This window comes from Epinephelus lanceolatus, chromosome 21 (assembly GCF_041903045.1).
Source record: "Epinephelus lanceolatus isolate andai-2023 chromosome 21, ASM4190304v1, whole genome shotgun sequence".
Lineage (NCBI taxonomy): Eukaryota > Metazoa > Chordata > Actinopteri > Perciformes > Serranidae > Epinephelus > Epinephelus lanceolatus.
In genome coordinates, this window is record NC_135754.1 from 19,452,262 (window position 1) to 19,464,411 (window position 12,150).

The 12,150-nt window shown below is 40.8% G+C and overlaps 1 protein-coding gene across 1 annotated transcript; it reads right to left on the reverse strand.

Annotated features, from left to right (window-relative positions):
- Positions 1 to 7,149: 7,149 nt before the first annotated feature.
- Positions 7,150 to 11,048, reverse strand: taco1 (translational activator of mitochondrially encoded cytochrome c oxidase I). Its single transcript, XM_033610754.2, has 6 exons — positions 10,941 to 11,048; positions 10,521 to 10,809; positions 10,315 to 10,421; positions 8,983 to 9,116; positions 8,249 to 8,411; positions 7,150 to 7,883 (listed from the first exon to the last, which is right to left on the reverse strand). Exons 2-6 carry the CDS (start codon positions 10,804 to 10,806, stop codon positions 7,674 to 7,676), a joined length of 900 nt encoding a protein of 299 aa, XP_033466645.2. The 5' UTR covers positions 10,807 to 10,809; positions 10,941 to 11,048; the 3' UTR covers positions 7,150 to 7,673.
- Between the last annotated feature and the right edge of the window lie 1,102 nt (positions 11,049 to 12,150).

Consider the following 12,150-nt stretch of genomic DNA (forward strand, 5'->3'; position numbering starts at 1 on the left):
CAGCCAAGTTCTACTGGCCTTGGATGTGTGGCAAGGGGCATTATCTTGTTGAAACATCCAGTTTTTACCTCGACGGAACAGTGCACGCGCAGAAGGGAGCATGTGGGTTTCGAGAATGGTACAATACTTGGTAGAGTTCAATGTGCCATCACAGACAGTGAGATGACCAACACCAGCAGCACTCATGCGTCCCCAAACCATGATACTGCCTCCACCATGCTTGACAGTAGGTACTGTACATGCTGGAGATAATGCTTCGCCTGGCCTTCTGCATACCCTCACATTAGTAGGAGGAAGATAAAGCTGGAAACTGGATTCATCTGACCACAAAATCTTCTTCCAATTCCTGGCTGTCCAGTTCTTGTGTGCCTGGGCCCAACGACGCCGGGCTAACCTCTGTCTCTCATTGATCAGGGGCTTCTTGATAGCCTTGTAGGACCTTAAGCCATGATCTAAAAGTCGGCCACGTACAGTGCGGGTGGAACACTGGACACCAGTTTGGTTTGACCACTGCTGCTGAAGCTCCTGTGATGTCATTCGGCGGTTTTGCCTGCACATGCAGATCAGGATGCAGTCATTTCTTGCTGAAGAAACCCTTGGACGCCCAGATCTTGGTTTGTCTTCCAAGCTGTTGGTTCGTCTGTATTTCTGCAGAGTGTATCCAACTGCTGAAGGACTGCATCTGCACTTCCTGGCTATCTGGCGGCAGCTGTACCCTTCCTGGCTGAGAATCTTTATCTTCAGGCGTGTTTCCTGCGTTAGGTTCCTTGTTTTAGCCATTTTTGTGTCTGAAGAACTTTCAAATGTGCTGGCTTTATGTAGACACGAAGCTTGGCAACAAAAATTGTGTCTTTTAATAAAAAGAACGACCTTCATCACTGGTACCAAAATGACCCAATACTCAAAATTTCTTATGTATTTTTATGGAACCAATCAATTTTAAGTTTTTAATGGCTTTTTTAGGATTTATTTAGTATTTTGGCTGTGACTGTACTAAAAGAAATTGCACTTGAAGACCTAAGAGTGATTCTTAATGCAATATTTCACAAATGCATGGGGTGTCCGAAAACTTTTTTCCACCACTGTATTTAAGTTGGAGCGAATCAAAAGACGATTGTAGACATTCAGTGGCTCATTGTGCAGATGTTGCAGATCACTACAAAACAGTGTCATCCACATACCAATGAAATTTAAAGGATTCAGAGGGGAGAGGGGCAATATCATTTATGTAAACTGGAAATAATACTGGCCCTAACACTGAGCCAGTCTATTAGAGATGTAGTTTTCAAACCACAGGCAGCTGACAGAATCAAAACCAATATGGGGAACATTTCTTTAAAAGTAGCAAATGGTCAACTGTGTCAAATGCCTCAGACAAATCTAAAAACAGAGCAGCACAAGACATTTTAGCCTAGTTTCCAACAACACTTTCAGTATTGTACCTTTGGAACCAAAAGTAACCCTTCAGATATGGTACCTAGACCCTAGGTCCGCTTAGCGTTTCCACCACAAACAGTCACTCACTGCTCCGTCCAGCACTCATTGTTTTTCCTCATTACTTGTGATACAGATGGAAGTTCGCACCTTGTTTAACTCAAAGAACGAGGCTGCATGCCGACATTTTCAGAACAAAATAGAACAGGCTGCAGTGAGAGTCTCTCTCCGTGGGATATTTAAAAATAATGGGTTTGTGCATTTAGTCCTTCTAAGGCAAGCTCGGAGGTTTGGTGTTGCCAGAACCCACAGGAACGATGCTCTGTGGTGATTTTTTTTTTCTCCGAGAGAGGATTGGGATATAGGTAGTTCACATAACCCGGTCGAAATTAATCTATATAAAGGCTTGAAGATCCACTCATTACTAAAAGTGCATGTCATATAAAAACTAAAGTAATGGTCAAAGTGTTGATGGATTCATGTCATCAGCTCATGCATTGAGTAACATTACAAGTTAACATTCCACTTTAAAAGTCGCCGGCAGTCGGCTCAGTGAATCAAGTTAGGACAGTGTCTTAGGCTGTGTCTGTCTGAAGCTTGATGAGAAGGTATTACTCAGGTTATCCTGATGTTCAAGGCTATGATTCTTTTGATTTGTAGTGGTTTTAAAAAGATGTCCAGAGGCAGCAAAATGACTGTTTAAAAGTCCACTGTGTAAAATGGGTTGAAAACTGTTGAAAACAGTGACATCAGTGGTCAAATTCTAGAGGGCTCACTCGCTCACCCCTCCCGTCGGGTAAATGATGGTGGCCTCGTAGGGACAAAAAGCCTTGTGCAGACACGAGTTTTTCAGGAGTAGGTCTATCTAGCGATGAGGTGAATGTTTATTTAGAAATCTAAACCATGTTACGATATTGTAATGAATCCCTCACAAGCAGGAGACCAGAGGAGCGTTCGGGAAAAAGGCCAGTTTATTTGAGCACTCCAAAAACTCTGGTAACACTCCAGGGGGTAAAAGACTCCGTCCCAAACTCTGACTCTTCTAGCGTAACACACACACTCCATACACACATACTCGTTTACAATACCTAGCGGGTACCCCCTCCCCTCTCTGCTCCACCAATCTCCAGCCCGCACATTGACTGACAGCGTAGCCTGTAAACAGAGCTCAGCTGTTTATTTAGCCTAGCAATATCTCTGGACTATAGTAGCTGCAGTGGACAACGAGAGTTTCTTGTAGCGGACACAGATCCAGAGCCATACCTGTTTGAACCGAAGTACACAGATGAGGAACTTGGATGCTGAGCGGGCGAGAAGAGAGGCTGAATCCTCCGCTCCCATTTTGCTGCACAGAATGGGATTTGGTACTACTGCTACCATCGTTGGGGAGATATATCATCAGGAGGAAAAGCGCTGCAGAGAGTGCATCACAAGGAGTGAAGTTGATTCTTCTTTTCCTCGCAGATGACGGTTCGGGTTCATTCTCTCCTGTTGCGTGGTAAGTGTGGTCCATTCGCAAACTTTATAACTAAAAAAACCTTTCACTACTCTCTATCGACGAACTACTAATACTCTGCTGTTTCCTCCTCCTTCTTCCTTCCTTCCGCTGTCTTCGTTGGTTTATTTATACACGCGAAACGCGTTCTCTGGCTGGCTGGATTGTCCGCTCGGTCTGCCGTACATACATGGCGGCGCAAGATGGCGACCTCTCTAAAGCGAGGCCCTTGCTATATATATACATATATATATATATATATATATATGTATATACAGTACAGGCCAAAAGTTTGGACACACCTTCTCATTCAATGCGTTTTCTTTATTTTCATGACTATTTACATTGTAGATTCTCACTGAAGGCATCAAAACTATGAATGAACACTTGTGGAGTTATGTACTTAACAAAAAAAGGTGAAATAACTGAAAACATGTTTTATATTCTAGTTTCTTCAAAATAGCCACCCTTTGCTCTGATTACTGCTTTGCACACTCTTGGCATTCTCTCCATGAGCTTCAAGAGGTAGTCACCTGAAATGGTTTCCACTTCACAGGTGTGCCTTATCAGGGTTAATTAGTGGAATTTCTTGCTTTATCAATGGGGTTGGGACCATCAGTTGTGTTGTGCAGAAGTCAGGTTAATACACAGCCGACAGCTCTATTGGACAACTGTTAAAATTCATATTATGGCAAGAACCAATCAGCTAACTAAAGAAAAACGAGTGGCCATCATTACTTTAAGAAATGAAGGTTAGTCAGTCCGGAAAATTGCAAAAACTTTAAATGTGTCCCCAAGTGGAGTCGTAAAAACCATCAAGCGCTACAACGAAACTGGCACACATGAGGACCGACCCAGGAAAGGAAGACCAAGAGTCACCTCTGCTTCAGAGGATGAGTTCATCCGAGTCACCAGCCTCAGAAATCGCAAGTTAACAGCAGCTCAGATCAGAGACCAGATGAATGCCACACAGAGTTCTAGCAGCAGACCCATCTCTAGAACAACTGTTAAGAGGAGACTGCGCGAATCAGGCCTTCATGGTCAAATAGCTGCTAGGAAACCACTGCTAAGGAGAGGCAACAAGCAGAAGAGATTTGTTTGGGCCAAGAAACACAAGGAATGGACATTAGACCAGTGGAAATCTGTGCTTTGATCTGATGAGTCCAAATTTGAGATCTTTGGTTCCAAGCGCCGTGTCTTTGTGAGACGCAGAAAAGGTGAACGGATGGATTCCACATGCCTGGTTCCCACTGTGAAGCATGGAGGAGGAGGTGTGATGGTGTGGGGGTGTTTTGCTGGTGACACTGTTGGGGATTTATTCAAAATTGAAGGCACACTGAACCAGCATGGCTACCACAGCATCCTGCAGCGACATGCCATCCCATCCGGTTTGCGTTTAGTTGGACGATCATTTATTTTTCAACAGGACAATGACCCCAAACACACCTCCAGGCTGTGTAAGGGCTATTTGACCAAGAAGGAGAGTGATGGAGTGCTGCGGCAGATGACCTGGCCTCCACAGTCACCGGACCTGAACCCAATCCAGATGGTTTGGGGTGAGCTGGACCGCAGAGTGAAGGCAAAGGGGCCAACAAGTGCTAAACACCTCTGGGAACTCCTTCAAGACTGTTGGAAAACCATTTCAGGTGACTACCTCTTGAAGCTCATGGAGAGAATGCCAAGAGTGTGCAAAGCAGTAATCAGAGCAAAGGGTGGCTATTTTGAAGAAACTAGAATATAAAACATGTTTTCAGTTATTTCACCTTTTTTTGTTAAGTACATAACTCCACGTGTTCATTCATAGTTTTGATGCCTTCAGTGAGAATCTACAATGTAAATAGTCATGAAAATAAAGAAAACGCATTGAATGAGAAGGTGTGTCCAAACTTTTGGCCTGTACTGTATATATATATATATATATATATATATATATATAAAAGCATAATTATAAGGCTACGAAAACCAAATAGCGATTATACACTTATATAAACATATTCATGGGTAGAATATTCAGATTAAGATTCAGATTTGACAATAAACCATGCCAGATATTACACACTGGCCCTTTAAGACAGAGCAGATAAAAGAGTGCGCCCATTATCAATGTTAGGTGGAAAAGAGATCTTTCAAAATTGATTTAACAACCTTTCAAAATGTGCTTTGATCATGAGAGGAGCTGGTGAAAGCGAGTAAAGAGTAGTCTGACTAGTCTGACTCAGCAGCAGTACAACGGGTCTTAAGTTGTTTGAACAAAAGTCAATAGGAGGGCTTTTAAGACTGCCTCGCTTGAGCGCGAGCTTTATTTTTGGATCAGCTACATCTGCAGTAAACCATGGACTTGACATAGCTTTGATCTTGATTGATACAGATGATAACCAATCAAGGTTGAGGTCACCCAAGATGACTTTCTCAGACGATAAAAAAGGTGACGGCAGATCGGCCAAATAAACCAAGGCCTCAGCTGGGTTTGATGGGTATCTGTAGACACCTACGACTATGAGGGTATTATTGTGACCAAGATCAACTTTCAGAGCAATAAAATCAATTAATAGTGAAATACCCTTTAAAACTGCAACTGGAAGTCACACCACCTCCTCTACCCACACTGTCAATTCAAAAAGTGAGACAAAGAAGAGTAATTAATGACTGGTATTTAGTACGAAGCTGTTGAAGAATGAGTGGCGGTCAGTCAGTGATGTGAGTAGTATTATTATTGACATTCACTTTCACTATTGATACTGTTAACAAATAGAAACAATTCCTTTATAGTGTACCTTTAAATCTAAAATCCCACATTGAGACGTGTGTGTATGACATCATAACTAGTTTGTAAGCCAGTCACAATCCAATATGTGACCTACTGTGATGTAAAAACTTGCTTCATCCTCCAGTGCACATACACTGAGAATGGACTTTTCAGTAAAGTAGGAGACGCTTTTATCAATATTTAAATCTCTGAAATGGAAAGAATATTTGCAAAGATTAGAACATAGTAGGAGAAGATAAAGAAGTCATAACATTTTAATCCATTAAAAAAGTTGTGCGCAACAAAGTGGAGTGACAGGAAAAAAGTATTGAACATGTCAGCTGAAGCGTATTTAATAATTGGAGAAGCTTTTTTTTTGGTGCAAAATTAACACAGTGTGTATGTATATGCTACAAGGGTAGATAGGTGATGTTAATAAATGGAGCCCAACATCTGTGACATGAATTAGTTTAGTTGTTTTTTTAAAGCTATTTGTCTTTCTATTGAAATGTACTGAGAGTAGATGATGCCATTGGGATGTTGAAAGGTTGTTTCTGTCTTTCCAATTCAGTAAAATTGTCTTCTTAGTGATTGTTAGGGCAACCAGTACGGGTTGTTAATGTTTCAGTGGCAGTTAAACTGGTAAGAGATCACTTAGCGCACATACAGAGGGAGAGACTGGAATTCTGTGGCAGATGGTTGAGGATGTTTTGTGTGTTGTGTTTGTCCAAAATGTTTGAATGGGGGGCAAAGCCAGGCAGCATGAAAAGTAATCATCAGCGGTGTTTGACGTTTCACTGTCTGTAAGTCCCATTTTGTGTGGTTTATATTGTGTCAGGTATACTCTGTGTTGTATTGAATAAGTTGCAGTTTAGAGTTTTGGAGTTTCTCTTGTCATGGCACCAGCAGAATCCAAATTACCAATGTAAAGATGAAGACATGTATCGGAAAATTCTTGCGAAAAATCTGTTGCCATCCATCAGGACAGTGAGGATAAGATGACAAAAGAGACTCTTAACTGGTTCCAGAGGATGCTAATAGAGGTGTTTGAATTACCCAGTCAATCACCACATTTAAACCTGATGGGACGTTTGTGGAAGAAGCTGAAGATCCAGAATCACTAGCGGGCCTCCCTAGAATCTTCTAGATTTAAAGACTGTGTGGAAGAAGGGACCAAAATCCCATCAGAACACGGTAAGATAGTAATTTCTTCATACAGGAAGCATCTTAAAAGCTGGCATTGCAAACAAAAGCTTCTCCTTCAATTACTAAATACGTTTTAATTAGAATGTTCAGTACATTTCCTGTCTCATTCCACTTAATTGCACAACTTTTTAATGGATTAAAGTGTTGTGATTTTTTTTTTATCAGTGTAGTTTTATTGCACTAGTATCAATGTCTAGTATAAATTTAATGTCAGTAGCTGCATTGGAAATATGTTTACTGAAAAAAAAAAATGTTGACGTGTTGAATACTTATATCCCCATTTGTATGGATCTTTATATTATGATGTATTTTAAATTGATCCTTTATAAACATTGCTTCCTTCCACTACTAATAAAAGTGGCATTTCACTTTGATAGAACATTTAATTTCTCCTTGATCCAATGAATGATAGTACTTTTTAACCAACTTTAAAGACCTACTTTGCAAATCGTGTTCCTACAGCGTCTACCAACAAAATAAATGCAGACTGAAGAAGCTAGTTTGTAAAAAGGCATGGCTCCTATTTGCTTGAGTCTGGCACTTAATAAACTTCACTCTGATAATAAAAAATATTAGGAAATATCACTTTAAATCTTAACAAGGACCACGTGTTCATTTTACTTCCAAGTCCCACACAGGGAGCATCAAAATGGCCGATACACTCATATTTTCTTAATGAAAATAATGATGAGCAGTGTGACACATTTTAACAAGCAGTACAGGTTCATTCTCTGTGAAATCAAATATTCCACATAAGATTTTCAGTGTCCACCAAGCGTCCAGGAATCATGCTCAGCTGTCAGTCTGGATGTTGTCCCACACTTGGACTACGTCTGGATAGTCACTGAGGGCTTCTATCAGCGTTGAAGCAGCATCTAGCTGATCCTGGTCCAGAGACAAGAGGGTGCGGGGAACATAGTCCAGCCCAGCAGATGTAATCTGCATCCCCAGCTCCTCCAGTGAGGCTCGCACTTTCCTCAAGTCTGTCATGTCACAAATAAACTGAGGACAGAGGAACATATCAAACTATTAGTTAAACTGTGGTGCAGCTACAATTATTATTTTCATGATTGTTTATTTTTAAATGTGAGAAAATAGTGAAAAATTTGTGGATCCAATCACAAGTCCTAAACTCAAGATAGATATGTAATTTAAAATAAATAAATAAGTAAAATTAAATTAAAAAAATATATAAAAAAGAAAAATATATAAAAATATTTTAAAAATCAAACAATAAGAATTTTTTTTAAGTGAAAAAAAATAATGTTTGGCATTTTTTCTGAATAAATGACTGAAACAATTTAACAGACATCTACAGCGGGGACACGTTCCCTCATGCGTCTGCACTGCTCTCCATCATGTCTGACCTGCAGGACGGGCTGCTCCTCCTCATCCTCGGTCTCTTGGACATCTTCAGCTCCCGCCTCGATGGCCAGCTCCAAAGCTCGCTCCGTCGAGATGTTCTGACCCGGCACCACTACCACCCCCCTCCTGCTGAAGTTGTTACAGGCTCCGTCTGACAGCGCTGCTCTGTGGGTGAGTACAGAATTACGCCTCTGTGAGATCATCATACATCATACACTAAAAACTATGATGTGATAATTTCTGTTTGACATAAACCACAATTTTAATTTTAATATGTATTTTCTCATGTCTACAGTATTTTAGCTGTGCTTTTTGCTGCCTTTCATAAATTGTTTGCGTCTGAGCCAGCAGCTTCTTGGTCACAACGTAAGTGTTTGTACAGGGACATCTAGTGGCACCCAACCTCCATTATCAGTACAACATCTTATGTATAATTACGGCATTGTTCCCCAATATTGTCTGGCCTCTTGATCTTCAATGTCAAACAGATACAGTTAAAGGGACAGTTCACCCCCAAATCTAAAATACATATATGTCCTCAGACCTGTAGGGCTATTTATCAATCTAGCTTGTTTTGGTGTGAGTTGCAGAATGTGTATTTTTCATTTTGGGGTGAACTGTCCCTTTAACTCTATGGTTTAACCGTCAGTGGTGTGGTGGTGAAAGCACATGAATTATCTGTGTTTGAGTATTTCAGCGACACAGCAGAGTAAGATCATAGAAAGCCAGTCCTGACCTGTTCTTGATAAGCAGGCGTTTGATTTCCTGGTGGCTGCGTGGGTGGTTGTCAGTCAGGACCTCAATGAGCAGCAGACATCCACCGGGCCCCCGAGCTCCAAATATGTGCTGGGATGCCGGTTTAGTCTTCTCCTGCAGAGCCAAGAGAAAGGACACATTAAACCCATGGTTTCCATTTTTTATTATAACACTGGTAAAGTCATATGGTAATATATAGACCTGCTCCATGTACAGACAGATGACGCATGAGGGGATATTTGAGAGGAATGAGGTTAATCCCTCTATTAGCTTTTCAGAGAATCTATACCAATGAGCAATGACCTGCTGTCATTGTTGCTGTCCTGTGGGATCTCCTCCCAGACCTGGACCAGGGCATTAGTGAGCTCCTGGACGGTCTGCAGCTGTACTTGGCGGTGTCAGATGCACTGGTACACAACATCCCATAGGTGCTCAGTTGGATTTGGGTCAAGGGAATAAGAGGGCCAGTCAATGGCATCAGTGCCTTCGTCATCCAGGAACTGCCTACACACTCTGGCCACATGACGCCGCGCCCTGTACCAGGAGGAACCTGACAATTTTTGTTTGGACTGACAATCCCTCTGAGGATTTCATCCTGGTAACTAACGGCAGTCAGGGTACGGCTGGCTGTGACATGGAGGTCTGTGTGACCCTCCAAGGATAGGCCTACCCAGACCACCACTGACCCACCACCAAACTGGTCATGCTGGATGATGTTGCAGGCAGCATAACAGTCAACATGGTGTCTCCAGACTCTTTCACACCTGTCACATAAGCTCAGTGTGAACCTGCTCTCATCTGTGAAGAGAACAGGGTGCCAGTGGTGAACCTGCCAGTTCTGGTGTTCTCTGGTGAATGCCAGTCGAGATACACAGTGCTGGGCTGTGAGCACAAGTCCCACTAGAGGACGTCAGGACCCTCATGCCACTGTTTCTGACAGTTTGGTCAGAAACATGCACACCTGTAGCCTGCTGGAGGTCATTTTGTAGGGCTCCGACAGTGCTCCTCCTGTTCCTCCTCACACAAAGGAGCAGATACTGGACCTGTTGCTGGGTTGATGCCTTTCTATGGCCCTGTCCAGCTGTCCACATGTAACAGTCAGTCTGATTGGGCTGCAGGTACCGCCTCATGCTACCAGAACACAAAACTAGAGAAGAATCAGTCAGGAAGGATAAGGAGAGAGCAACTGTCTGTGGCCACCACATGCAAAACCATTCCCTTTTTGGGAGTTGTCTTGCTTTTGCCTCTCCAGTGCACCTGTTGTCAATGTCATTTGCACCAAAGCAATCACAATATCATGTTATCAACCTACCGCACTCTTTATAGCAGCATCTATGGAGGCTTTAGGCATGTTCTTACTCCTGCACTGCTCCAGTACGTGGGCTAAGTTTATATTCAGGTCTGGATTGGATCCACCCTCTGCAAAAGAAACCACCATTGAAATTATGTGTAGCTGACGTGAAAACACTCCTTCATTTAAATAGTGTTATTGTCTTTCAGCCAGTTGTTTAATCTCACCTTTCACAGCTATTTTTATCATCATCGCAAACTTCATAAAGATCTTGCCCCTCGCCTCATCCTTGGGTCCCTTGATGTGCTTCACCTTTGACCACTTGTTGTGACCGGCACACAAGGCGGAGCACAGCTGCAGCGTCCTGACAGGAGCGGTCCTCCAAGGCGAGTACAACACGCACGAAGCCGGCGGGAGGACGCACTCCACCGGGGCCAGTAACCTGCCTGAGGTCGCGGCCAGTGTCCGGGGGCGCAGGGTCCGGAGAGCTCTAAGCACCGTCGCCCCCGTCATGCCCTTCACACACACACACAACCCGTGTTAATGAATGCAGTGTAACATGCTGTACATGAGGAGGAACGTGTTATTATTCATATTCATATTTTTATCGATAAATAAATTAAACAGCCTGAAACTTCCTAACTTACAGTTCTGACAAGCCAGGAGAACACGCAGCTTCAGCTGTCCTTGTTGTGGGACTAGCACTTCCTGATTGCGGCGTCAGAACGTGACGTCATAAATTGGCCCTTCAAAATAAATGCAACGCAACAAACTGCAGTTTTGTATATGGTAATGAAAACGTGTTATATTATATTATATTATATTATATTATATTATATTATATTATGGGAAAAAAACCAATTTGGGCTGTATAATAATTTCCATTGGTGTTTGCATATCAGTTTGATTTTATTAATTAATAAATAATATAAATGGATAAATTAAATAATTAAACAATAAATGAAATATATATTCTTCATATTATTATTATTGTTTTGTTGTTGTCTCTGTGATACCATTTAATATTATTTGAACTTTAATAATATACATATTTATGCCTTATATTATTAAGTAATATAGCAGTATCTTGTGTTTGTATGTGCTAAATTAAATTAACAAAAAAATAAAGAATATATTATTATTATTATTATTATCATATTTCTTTATTATGTTGTTATCTTTGTATTATTTAATATTATTTGAACTTAATTAATAATATACTTATAAATGACTTAAATTAAAAGTAATATATTTAGAAGTAATATTTTAGTATGTGCTAAATTAAATAAACAATAGATAAATGTTTATTGTTATTATATTAGTATTGTTATATTTTAGATTTGTATTGTGTTGATGTTATAAGTCTCATCTTTGTCATTTTTATTTAATATTTGAACTTTGATCATTAATGAATAATTATTTATGACTTAATTTAAAAAGTAATATAGTGGTATCTTGTGTTTAGCATGAGCTAACTAATAAACATTTAAATATTTATTTTTCAATAATAACAAAGTGAAAAAAAGTTAAAAACATAAATTACAATTAGTTTGAGCAATGGTAAAGCATTAACAGACATTTTTAGGCACCAGTCATTCATGTAAACATTTCACAAACTGTGAGCCAGATCCATTAATATATTTCCCATGCAGTTTATAAACTAGCCATTTTTTTATATGTGTATATTTATTCCGATACATGTCAAACACACCCCGTTCATTCTGAGCTGTACTGAATGAGGAAAATAAGTCATAAATCCTGAACCATGGGAACCTGAAACCTCTTAGAGGACCCCTGGGTGTTTCTGGTTGGGATTTGGAACCACTACACCATATCAGCACAAACGTTCAAGAAGTG